Source organism: Camellia sinensis, chromosome 5, assembly GCF_055761805.1.
Source record: "Camellia sinensis isolate YWXY chromosome 5, ASM5576180v1, whole genome shotgun sequence".
Lineage (NCBI taxonomy): Eukaryota > Viridiplantae > Streptophyta > Magnoliopsida > Ericales > Theaceae > Camellia > Camellia sinensis.
Window position 1 is genome coordinate 39,708,609 of NC_138965.1, and position 12,592 is coordinate 39,721,200.

Sequence of the window (12,592 nt, forward strand, 5' to 3'; positions counted from 1 at the left end):
ATGATCGAAAAAAGAGTTTTTCAACACTTTTGACACAGAAGCTACTACCTAACTTCAAGATGAACCACAACAATATGAAAGAAAGAAATTTATAACTAGTTAATCAAATTTGTGGCTTGGTGGCTAGGCACATATTCAGGTCATATCACACTAAAACCAATCTGAAACAGTGCTGAAAGTGCTGAAATTCAACCAAAAGAAATGAAAAAAAAAAAAGTGAAAAAGAATGAAAGAAAACAAAGGGTGTATAACTAGTGAGCTAGCCAATAGAAGGGAGGCTAACCCTTCCACTTATAACAAAGTTTTAATCATATCTTAAGCCTAAAATAACTTTGAAAATCAGTATGTGATGACAAGAAATGAAGAGTAAAAGAGAAAAAGAAAAGGTGATGAAAAGAGTTCAAAGTTTAACCTCTTACAAAGAGAAAGAGCTTCTAAGTTAGCAAACTACAATCCAAACACCTACAAGTATCTGAAATAAGGTTCAAAACTTTAGCAAAAAGCTTCAAGTTTGAGCTTTAATGGTGTCTCTATAGTATATATATTTTGAATATCAAGAGTAAGAGCTTTGAAGGAAGTCCTAGACTTTTAAAACAATTCTATAACCCTAAATTCTGAAGGGAGATGGCCTATTTATTGATTTTCAGCTTCTCACATCGGAAATATCTCCAAAAAAGAGAGCTGGTCCAAATCCCGTGCATGGAAGCAGCCTGCTACTACAGAAATATCTTCTGCGCTGAACATGGCTGGCTAGTCAAGAGGATGTATAGCCGACTCAAATATTGTGGCATGCCGGTCAGCTTTTGGTCTTGCTACTCTCTAAGTGGTCAAGTTTTAAAAAAAAAAAAAATGTTTTGGTCCAAATGGGTTGCAAGGTTTGGATTTGAAGTTCAAAACTGAATTCTTTTGCTAAAGATTCAAAAGATTACACATCGTAACGTTTCATCATCGAGTGTTCGGAATGAAGCGCCCAAGTCTTAGGGGCGGTCAAAATGGGGTGTCTATGACATCTATCAGAGGAAATAAACCCGCATAGGTATTTTCAAAAACAACAGTAGGCGGGAAGGAAGAAAAAAGTGTGGATTTGAATAATCTAGTGGATATATACCATTGAGCAAGAATTTTCACTTGCCGATTGCTGAAGTAAGAGGTTTTGAAAACCTAACGTTTAGAGAAAAAGAACGTAAGAATGATATTGCAAAGCTAGATGGTTAAGGCAGCATATGTGATGAAAATGCCCTTCATAGCTATTTTTTTCATATGCAAAATCAATTTTTTTTAGCTAATGTGAGGGTGTAATAAAGATACTTAAGTCACGGTTAGCATGTGTATCAGGGTGTTCTCCAAAAGTCGTAGTGATAGACCCATGCAAAGCAATTCAAGCTGCAATTGCAGAGGTTTTTTGAGAGGCATAGAACTATGCCTTTGGATCTCTCTCTCTCTCTCTCTCTCTCACTCACACACACATACACACACACAGACACATCAAATCTATAGCTGTAAATTAAAACAATTTATTTTGTTCAAATGAAGTGGCCAAAATTGATCCAATGTAATCCTGATTGTCTTTGGTATGTAGTGAATATGGTTATGATCATTTAAGGTTGTTAAGAGCTAGGTCACCTGATTCATACAGGTAGTGCGGCGAATGACGGATTAGTTTGAGAATTGGCGAATTTCGAAGAAAATAGGTCAAATTCACATATTATTAGGATTAAAAACAAATTGAGTCAAGTAGTAAGTTGGTCAAATTTAATTTGATAACTTAACGAACTGAAAAATCATTTGCAAACTTACTTATTTACCTAACGAGTCGATCTCAAATGAAAACGAGCCGGATTTGATTGGCTTGATTTCTTGTAGTGCAATAAACTTATTCAGTTAATTTTAAACAAACTTTTAACGAATCTCTATATACTACAAGATAAACTCTGTTTCAATCATGTTTGTGCCACGTAATGAATGGGGGCATTCCAAAGTCACCCAATAACTTCTCCAACACCAGGCTGACTTTCTTGAACTATGTTTAGGTTGGATCTAATTCTATTCTGCCTCAATCCTCTTCAAGTCTGAAAAATTCATTCGGGTTGGGTGAACCAAAATTGCTAGCCCTACTCTACTAACTTGTAGTCCTTCTATTTTATTCTCTTGACCGGCTAGGGGTGTTTGTTTAGAGAGATTAAAATGTGGGATTCTCGAGACTAATAGTCTGACGCTCCCTATATGTGGGACTATCTTGTGCTAAGGTGACAGGTGGAATACAAAAGTGTTAGACCATTTCAAACTCTTTACTAATTTTTTTTTTTTTTTTCAAAAATTCTCCTCTTATTGCAAATTTCACTTTTTTTTTTTAATTTATAAAATCTCCAATGCTTCCATTTTTTTTAAATTTTCTACAAATTCAAAATTAATGAAGAATTTGGTAAGTTTTCAATTTGACAAAAAAAATGACTCACCCTTATTTGGATGAACATTTGATAAAAGGATTGAAGATGATTTTTAAACATTTTTCATCAAATTTAAATTTAGTAATTTTTTTTTATCAAATTGAAAACTTATCAAATCCTTCGTCAAATTTGAATTTGATAAAAATTTTAAAAGATGAAACAACGGAAATAATTTTTTTCATCGAATTTGAGAAAAAGAAAATTTTGAAGAGGATAAATCTTACCATATGTACTATTGTTATGTATTTTTCTGACAAATATTAAGTTTTTTTTATTTAGTATAATGACTATATTTGTCGTTTAAAAATGAAATTATACATTTTGTTTTATAGTAATGCTATACAGTTTTTAGTTAGAAAATATTTAGATAAAAAATATATGATATTATCACAAACATACGTAATATCATCACAAAATGTATAACTTTAATTTTGAACCGTAAATCATCAAAATTCTAAAAATATATATTTATTATAAAAATATATAATACATATTATAAAGATTGATTTTACTTACATCACTACTTTATCCCTTTACACCTTTTATAAGAGTTTTTTTTTTCCCCAATTTTATCCATGCATGAAATTACCTTTAAGGACAAAACACAAAAATTAAACATATTTTATTATCTCCTTACACCCCTTAGTTTTCAATTTCTACTCCTCTTCTTCCTTTCTCAATTCTTCTTCTATCTTACACATCTCTTTTTCAAAAAGTGAGAATCATAGTGTTTTAATCATAGAAGAAAGCAATGGATGAATAAACATTGGTGAAGAACCATAAAAAAAAAGTGAAATTATGAGTTTTTTTTATTTGTTTGGTAGGTTTTTGTTTCGTTTTTCTAGACTGTTCTTCGACTTTTGTTTGGTATTTCGAAATAAACAAAATAAAATAGTCCGACATTACATTGTCGAACAAAAAATATATATTTGGTAATCAACTGTCAAATAAAAGATACATTTCGGTAACCCAAGGCCGAATGTTTTTAATTCGTTTGGCTATTCATTACCGTATATTTCTAGTTTCATTTTTTTTTTTTATATTTTATACACACACACACACACACACACACACATATATATATATATATATATTTTTTTTTTGCTTGAAAGGATTATGTTTATACTCATTACAACAATGTAAGTACTGTATTATTAGTGGATTCCAGTCATGAATTCATTACTGACGAAGTTTGTTAAGTTTTTTTATGAATACAATTTTTTTTCTTATTTTTAATTTGTATTAAGTTTTATTAATAATTTGATGTATAAATGTATTTATTATCTTTAGATTTTTAATAGTCGTCGAGTATTAATTAAATGAGCTTCTAACGTTAGGAGGAAGATTGGATATGTCATTGTTATAAAAACATCAGATACAAATAATTGGATTTGTTTTCATCACCTATGTGCTAATGGATGGAAGAAAGTATATACTACCAATATTTATCAATTATGTACACTTGTTAGCCGTGATGTAGTAAGTATCGAAACTATTGATATAAACAAATTCTGATAACATGTTTGATTGATGAATGCAAATAATGACAAATTTTATAAATATTTTTATGGAAGTTTGTGCACTTGATGTTTTTTATCAATATTTTTATGGATATTTTTTTATGTATGATTTTATGGATGCGTGTTTGATTTATAAATGTTTAAAGGAAAAAATAAATCTTTCAACGTACAGCGACAAGTTGCTAAACAAATCTATTATAGTTTGGCAACATGACACTAGAGTAATCTAATTTGTATAGCAATGTATCACCGAAAAGGCACTTCACAAGTGGCCTCGAATTAATTTCTTGTAATAATCCAATCGAACGACAACATATTGTTGGGAAAGAAAAGTTTGTCTAGTAACATGATACTAGATTAATTCAAATTCATTAGAATTGTATTACTGAACAGGCCCAACACAAATTTAAAAATCATTGTTTGAAAGAGAGTGACTTGTAAATGTATAATAACAAAATACTAGAGAAATATATTTTTTCCAACAATATAACACTGAAGGAATGTAAAAATCACTATGGCCTCCATTTACTGTCTTCCCAGTATCTTTCTATGTTCTCTTATTCCCTCCAAAAGCTATTGGTATAAAGAGATGAAAGGATTTTTGAAGAACCTACTATAGGGTTAGTTTTGGTAATATAATAGGTATAATAAGAATCATATTTTTTTTAGTGATATAATGAAATTGAGAGTGTAAAAAGATAAAGTAATGATATAAGTAAAATCACTCTATTATAAAAATATATAACATAATACATATAATAGTCCATTGTGTGCCATATATTAAAGTTCAAATTAAATGAAAAAATTAGTACAGTGCTAGAGACATATCGTTCTTGACTTTCCTGTTTTCAGGTCTTCCCTTTCGTCATTGTGCTTATTCCAAATTGAAGTCACCAAGGGATTTGAACAGCTCCGTGTGAGGAGAAGTTATTGCTAGGTTGGAGAATTTAAACAGAAATTTAGAAAGGAAAGAGAAATAAATAAATAAATAAAATATGAATAAAATATATTTATATTTTATTTAATTTTATATATTTTTTTTCTTTTATCTTCTAAATTTCTTTTTAAATATTGCAACTAAACACCACGTTAAAGTCTCGTCACGTAATATCTAATAGCATTGTGGTCAGCGAAGAACATGAAATCCACAAACTTATATTAGTGATTGAATAATATTAAATATATGATAAATTATGATTAATAAAAGATATGATTATTTGACACCCTAGAATAACTAATAATTTTTCACACATAACACCCTTAAATAAGTTTGTAACATATATTATAAATACAAATTAATATTATGATTTTAAAATTATAAACCTGTCCATTATCCAAATTATAAAAATTCAAAATTCCTAAAATAATGAAAGTGCTCATAGGTTTATTAATTTGCTAATTATGAAAGAGTTATTTGAGATGTTCTAAATATACTTTTTAATTTTTTATAAGAAGATGTATAAAAAAATAAAAAAAAATATTAATTAATATAATCCAAAAGAAAAATAAAAAGACAAAAAAATATGTTCTTCCCAAACCAGGCCTTATATTCTCACTTCGGAGTTCGTTTGCAGTTCAACTTTGCAAAGACAAGCGATCTTTTAATTTTACGTTTCCAATTACACTTCAAAGCTTTGTCCATTAATGGCTTCTCTAAGATCTCAAGAAGCCACTTCTTCTAGGTCTCGCTTTGCTCACCATGTCCTCTTGAGTCGAGCTTCTGACACCCGCTGGACCTTTTCCGATCACCTCTACACAGCTCTTGTCGGTGCTGGTTTTCTAACTTTTAGGGTTGAAAATGATGATGAAATTGAGAGAGATGAAGATGTTAAGTTAGTGTTTGAGAGAGCAATTGAAGAATCTAGGAGCTCCATAATCGTCTTCTCGAAAGATTATGTATGTTCGAGATCGTGTCTTGATGAGCTTGTGATGATTCTCGAACGCAAGAGAGGGTCTAAATATGTGGTTTTGCCAGTTTTCTATGATTTGGATCCATCACAAGTTAGGAAGCAAAGTGGGGTTGTTGGAGAGGCATTTGAGAGACACAAAGCTCAATTTGAGGATTGTGAGTTTGGGAAGATTGAAGAGTGGAGGGAAGCACTTAGAGAAGTTGCAGATCTGGCAGGGTTGGTGTTACAGAATCAAGCTGATGGGTAATTTCTTCTTCATAAATTCCTTAACTTGGGTTTTTTTTTTTTTTTTTTTTTCATAGAATCATGACTAAAAAAGTATGATTTTTTTTTCTTGTTCTTTTTATTATTATTTGTTTATTTTTTTACTTCAAAATGAGCCATATCATAGTGTGAAAATTATTATTTTTTGTTCTTTAGTGTGTGAAAATTCTGTTACATCAATTTTGTTTACATAATTTTACTTGTTCTAAACCAAACCAAATCTTAACTCCCATCAAATGGGGTGGACTACATGATCCTTCTTCTCTATTCGACTCTATCCAAGGCTATATCGCTAGTCAAATTAAGACATAATTTTACTTGTTCCGAATCAATAAATTCAATCTGTACCAATACTTCTCTATACAATACCTCTCTAGGTGCCGTAATTCACATACCATAACTAAGGGACTTTACCGCTCTTCATAATGTGTTTAAAGGAACAAAATGCCTCTACTACTGCTGGGGTGCTTCTAGTAATCTTTTTCCATTCCATATGTACTCTTAGATAGTGTTTGGTTCACTGGAATAAAGCGAAATGGAATGATTGTTCCATCAAAATGTTCATTCTCATGTATGGTTGACTAAAGAAATAATGACAAAATATAGTACATATGGAATCATCATTCATCATTCTAAGGAAATAGTCATTCCATAAGAGGGCCTAAGGAATGATGATTCCATTCCATTCCATTCCAAGTCATTCCAGTGAACCAAATAGAGCATTAATACTTGCTCTGAAATACACAAAGACGAAGACATTTAGGCTCCATTTGGATTTCAGGATTTCAAATGAAGATTGGAAATCTGGACCTAAAATCCTCAAGCCTCGTTTAGATGACCACACAGCATATCCTTGGTTGGAAATAATCTACTTGATTTCCCTATTGGGGATTCTTCTTGTATTCTTTTGCATCATCTTGATGCTATTCTAATAAAGTTGTTTATTTATATATCAAAAAAAAAAAAAAAGAAGAAGAAGAATCTACTTGATTTCCCCATTGAATGTAGTTACAAAAAAACAAAAAAAAAAAAAAAGGTTCTTTTTTATTTTATTTTAATTTTTTTATATATGAAAAAAATCATGTATTAGACTAAATTTAACAGCCTCCCCAAACAAGCTCTCCATATCCGTACTCATCATATGCATATGCGCAAGGCGCACACCTCAAACTGTGATGCGCAAGCTTTTAGGGAGTGTCACCCAAAAATCAAAGCCCTGATGCATTTTTTATTACCCTCACTTTGAGGCGTCAATACCACCTCTTAAAGCTTTGTTCATGGCATACTTTCTTTGGCTTTTTTTCCGCCAACACAATTTGCAGGTATGAGTCAAAGTTTATCAAGATAATTGTTGAAGAGATTGCAAATAAAATGGATCGCACAGTTTTGAGTGTTACCCCGTACCCAACTGGAATAGATTCTCGTGTAAAAGACATTAACCTGTGGCTGCAAGATGGGTCAAACAATATTGGCATAATGGTGATTTATGGGATGGGTGGAATAGGTAAGACAACCATTGCAAAAACTGCTTATAACCAAAACTTTGAAAGATTTGATGGCAGCAGTTTTCTCGCAAATATTAGAGACACTTCAAAACAACCCAGAGGTTTGGTTCGTCTGCAAAAACAACTTCTTTCAGATATTGTCAAGCGGAAAAAGGAAAAACTACACAACGTTGATGAGGGGATCATTAAGATCAAACATGCTATGTGCTGTAAAAGAGTTCTTGTTGTTCTTGATGATGTAGATCAATTGGACCAACTAAATAAAATATTTGGCATGCGAGACTGGTTTCATCCAGGAAGTAAAATTATCATAACAACCAGACATGAGCGAATGCTAAAGGCTCATGAGGCGTGTGAAATATACAAGGTTACAAAATTGAAAGACACTGAGGCGCTTTGTCTCTTCTGTCGACATGCCTTTGGACAAGACCATCCCGTTGAAGCTTACATGCAGCAGTCAATAAGGATAGTATCCTATTGCAATGGTCTTCCATTAGCTCTTGAAGTCTTAGGTTGTTCTCTATCTGGTGAAAGTGTTGATGTATGGGAAAGTGCATTAGCAAAATTGAGAACATTTTCTGATGTCAAAATCCACAACGTACTTCAAGTAAGCTACGAATGTTTAGACGATCATGACAGAGATTTATTCCTTGATATTGTTTGTTTCTTTGTTGGAGAGGACAAAGATTACATGGTTACAATACTAGATGGATGTGATTTCTACACAGAAGTTGGGGTTCAAAATCTCATGCGTAGATGTCTTGTATATGAAGTTGACAAGAAGCTTATGATGCATCAATTGCTCAGAGAAATGGGTAGGGAAATTATTCGCCAAGAATCACCAAAGGAACTTGGAAGACGCAGTAGAGTGTGCGATCACAAGGATGCCTTCAGCGTATTAAAAGAAAAAACTGTAAGTTCTATGCTTTAGTAGTTAATTTATATGTTTTTTCCACTGTGGCGGCTAGTTATCCGCTCCTTTTCTTATCAGGGAACAAAAACAATTGAAGGCCTAATCCTCGACTTGCCAGAACTGAAGGAAGATATGCGAACCAAGCATGCAAATAATGCACAACACCATTTTGAAGATTTTCCTGGGAAATCGACAATGATTTTTGAAGGCAGTTCATCGAAGCGACGTCGCCTAGGCTTCTTGTCTTGGCTTCCCATAAATTCTTCCTTAATGGAGTCAGATGAAGCAGTTTTAGAAACTGATGCGTTTTCACCGATGCTCAAATTACGAATACTCCAGCTCTATGATGTACCACTCAGCGGAGGCTATGATGAATTTCCTAAGAAGTTAAGATGGCTGTGTTGGCATGGATTCCCTTTAACATTTATACCTAATGATTTTCCTCTAGAGAACATGGTTGTTCTGGACTTGCCCCATAGCAGCTTGCGACAATTTTGGAAGGGAACCAAGGTTTGATTAGTTTTTCTTTTCTTTTATCTTACTAACCTTTTTTTTTAAAAAAAAAGAACTTTATTTTGGGATTATGTTGACTACTGTCTAATAATAGGGCATACTAATATACCGGTTTTTTTATGGCAGTTGCTCAAACTACTGAAGATCCTCAATCTCTCTCGTTCCTGTGACCTTACCAGTTCACCTGACTTCTCAAAGCTCCCTAATCTTGAGAGGTTGATTCTTAAAGATTGTATCAATTTGGTTGAGGTCCATGAATCCATTGTGGAACTAGGGAGACTAGTATTGTTGAATCTAAAAGGCTGCAAAAATCTTAGGAAAATTCCAAGGAAAATTTGTCAGCTTAATACCCTTGAAAAACTCAATCTTTCGGGTTGCTCGAAGCTTGATGAGTTGCCTACAGATTTGTGCAAGATGGAGTCTTTGAGAGAGTTTGAAGCAGATGGAGTAAATCTGCTATCCTCAACCACAGGAAAGGTTAAATCGTGGCATGGAGTAATCAAGTCTTTGGTGTCAAAACCTACTAAAAGCCTAGAATTTTCACTGGCTTCTTTGCCAAGCTTTTTAGTATGGCTAAGCCTTGCAGATTGCGGTATATCTGATGATTCATTTCCCAGGGATATAAGTAGCATGCCCTTGTTGCAGGCATTAAGACTTAGCAACAATCCAATTAGTAGCCTACCGGTGAGCATAAGAAATCTTAGTGTGCTCAAACAACTTGATTTACAGCGCTGCACAAGGCTCCGCACACTACCAGAGCTTCCGATGACTTTACAAGCATTGTCAATATATGGATGCAAATCGCTGCAAATGGCAACAAATCTACCAAACCTGTTGAATTCACTAATGCTGAGCTCATATGGCTGTGTAAAACTAGTTCATGTTCAGGAATTGTTCAAGTTGGAACCCATTGGAAATTTTTATTCAGAAATGATACAGAGTTTGGGCTTGGCTGAGTTGGAATCTATGGGAAGTTTTGAGGTGGAACTGTTCAATAACCTAACGCTTACAAAAACAAAAACTCCAGAACTCCAGGTGCTCTCTCTCTCTCTCTCTCTCTCTCTCTCTCTCTCTCTCTTATGTGTCATTAATATAGCTAGCAGTGGTGCCACTATGAGACCAAGAGCCGTACCCCCTCAACTTTTAAAAAAATATTTTTTAGTATAATGTTTAATGTTGTCAATTTTCTCCCTTTAAAATTATATAGATGCTCTAAATGCTTCTCTTTCTTCTCCCAAGAAACTCGACACACCATTAACTAGAAGAGGGACAGATTGACTCTTTGTTTGTTTCACAATTAAATCTAAGAAAGCGTTTTGTTTTATCGTGTGTAGTTTATTTCATTTTTGATTGTTTGAGTTCTATAGATTTGAATGTTACAATGATCTTATTGTAGTGATGTGTGATATTGAATAGCTTTAAAATAATTTTTTATTTTTTATTTTGTTTTTTACCAAACTCAAGCAAATTAAGCCTTTTTTGTCAAACTGATGGCCCAATAATTTGCCTCAACTGTAAATTACTGTGAATTCTATTAAACAAAGGCTATGAATGTTCTCTCATATTTGTGTCACTAATTTAACTCTGGATTTTATTAAACAGGGACTCTATGAATGTTCTCTCATATGTGTTTCATTATCATTAATACAATTTTGAATTCTATCAAACAGGGACTCTATGAATGTGGCATATATAGCATATTTCTTCCCAGGAATGAAGTTCCAGGTTGGTTCAGCATTAAGAATACGGGGTCCTCAATATCTTTTAATGTGCCTTCACCTCCTAGTGTTAAGGTCCGGGGCCTGAACATGTGCGTTTCCTATGCACTTAACTCGGATTATATGAAGTCAAAGTGGATGTATGAATGTATTAGAGTCAATAACAAGACCAAGGGTTTGAAATGGACCTATCGGCCAGCGTTCACAGGAATAGCAGACAAAGGCAAAGATATGATATGGTTAAGTGACTGGAAGATTGCGGATCAACTAATGAACGGTGGTGATGAAGTGACTATCTCAGTGAACATGGAAGAACAATATCAGTTGAAGGAGCTTGGAATTCGGATTGTGTACGATGAACAAGAAGAGAAAGTTACCGCGCACAACACAACCTATCCTTGTCCGCAGAATGCCATTGATTTGTCAGCATACGAGATGAGTGCAGGTGAGTACTTCCTATGCAACCATGATGAATATACTAGGACTGACTACTACTCAAGAATAGATGGGTTGCCATCAGATTTTGTGGAAACATGTTGGTGTGGCTTCCAATGTGATATACATATAAAGCAGTACTGACAAAGAGCACTCATTGGACACTTATATGTGTCAGGCACACATTCAAACATATTATATTATTTCTTTCATGCTTTGGATCTTTAGGAGAGGCATGTGTTCATCATTTAGCACATAATCACATTTGAATTTTAAAGAAAATAATATAAGATCTAATAATAAAAGTTTTTTTTTAAAAAAAGGAGTAAATTTATCAGTATGTTTGTATCAGGTTGATTGTCAATGTTCTTGCTTCCATCAGCTTATTTGTTACAGACTGAAGGGATCCAATATTCTGTTTATTTTCTTATCTAAGTGAGGAAGCATACGGTAATTTTTCCCCTAGCCAGGTGTTCAAGTTCTACTTTTGATTCTTTTCTGCTCTGTTTTTTTATTTTTATTTTATTTTATTTAAATGTGTAACAAAATTCCTAATTAAAATTATCCATTAAGATGGGTCAGCTTCTCATTAAAAATATCCCATTTCTTAATGGAGCAAAAAAAAAAAAAAAAGGGATAAATTACTATGATATTTTTAGAAGCATTATAATTTTGGTATAATTATATTGAATTTTCAAAATTTTAATTCAAGTAACATCTAACTTATTTTTCATTAATAATTTATTATTTATATGAATCGAAGAATGGGATTATCTTTTTTATATTGAAATGTATATATATTTTTTTATTTTTGTCTTTTCACATTATCTGCTTTAGCTCTTATACCTTTAGCGCGAGATAAATATAATTATGTTAAAATTATGAGACTAATTATATTTTCTTTGAAATACTCTAAATTTCAAAGAAGAGCAGTATAGTTTAGCATATAAATAATGACATTTTTTAAAGCATATTGGGCATATTTGGTTTGTCTCTCAAAACATGTTTTTGGAGAAAAAATTCCAAAATCATTTTTTTCTACTACACATCAATCAATCAATTTTTCTCTCATTTTCTTCTCAATCACTTTTCCTCTCACATTCACCTATTAAATTACAAAAAAATAGGAAAATTTACCAATAAATCCCATTTCACAAACTATTAAACCAATTAGTCCCAACTTTATTCTTTTGTTCGGATAAGTCCTATCAGTGGGGAAGTTTGTTTCTTGTTGATCCTATTTTCGATATTTAGTGTAACTCTGTGGACGATTTTACCCATTATTGTTATGTTTCCATATACTGTTGGGGCCATCAATGTGATCCCTCACTTCACCATCACTTCACCATCTCCCACATTTTAACTCT

At 32.6% G+C, this 12,592-nt stretch overlaps 1 protein-coding gene across 2 annotated transcripts; it reads left to right on the plus strand.

Moving 5' to 3' along the window:
• The first annotated feature begins 5,509 nt into the window (after window positions 1–5,509).
• On the plus strand, window positions 5,510–11,690 carry LOC114284254 (disease resistance protein RPV1). Of its 2 annotated transcripts, XM_082868654.1 has the most exons (6): window positions 5,510–6,120; window positions 7,464–8,559; window positions 8,638–9,069; window positions 9,199–10,107; window positions 10,743–11,235; window positions 11,578–11,690. In XM_082868654.1, the coding sequence occupies exons 1-6, from the start codon at window positions 5,612–5,614 to the stop codon at window positions 11,580–11,582; spliced, it is 3,444 nt and encodes a 1,147-aa protein (XP_082724780.1). In that variant the 5' UTR covers window positions 5,510–5,611; the 3' UTR covers window positions 11,583–11,690. The 2 variants fall into 2 exon arrangements, with proteins under 2 accessions (XP_082724780.1, XP_082724779.1); XM_082868653.1 differs by lacking the exon at window positions 11,578–11,690 and having other exon boundaries at window positions 10,743–11,535.
• The last annotated feature ends 902 nt before the right edge of the window (window positions 11,691–12,592 follow it).

What these genes read in the sequence shown, in the direction of transcription:
- LOC114284254 (XM_082868653.1), top strand. Translation starts at nt 5,612, where the DNA reads ATGGCTTCTCTAAGATCTCAAGAAGCCACTTCTTCTAGGTCTCGCTTT. An exon ending in TTACAGAATCAAGCTGATGG is followed by an intron (nt 6,121 to 7,463) that starts GTAATTTCTTCT and finishes CACAATTTGCAG; the next exon opens with GTATGAGTCAAAGTTTATCA. An exon ending in AATTTTGGAAGGGAACCAAG is followed by an intron (nt 9,070 to 9,198) that starts GTTTGATTAGTT and finishes TTTTTATGGCAG; the next exon opens with TTGCTCAAACTACTGAAGAT.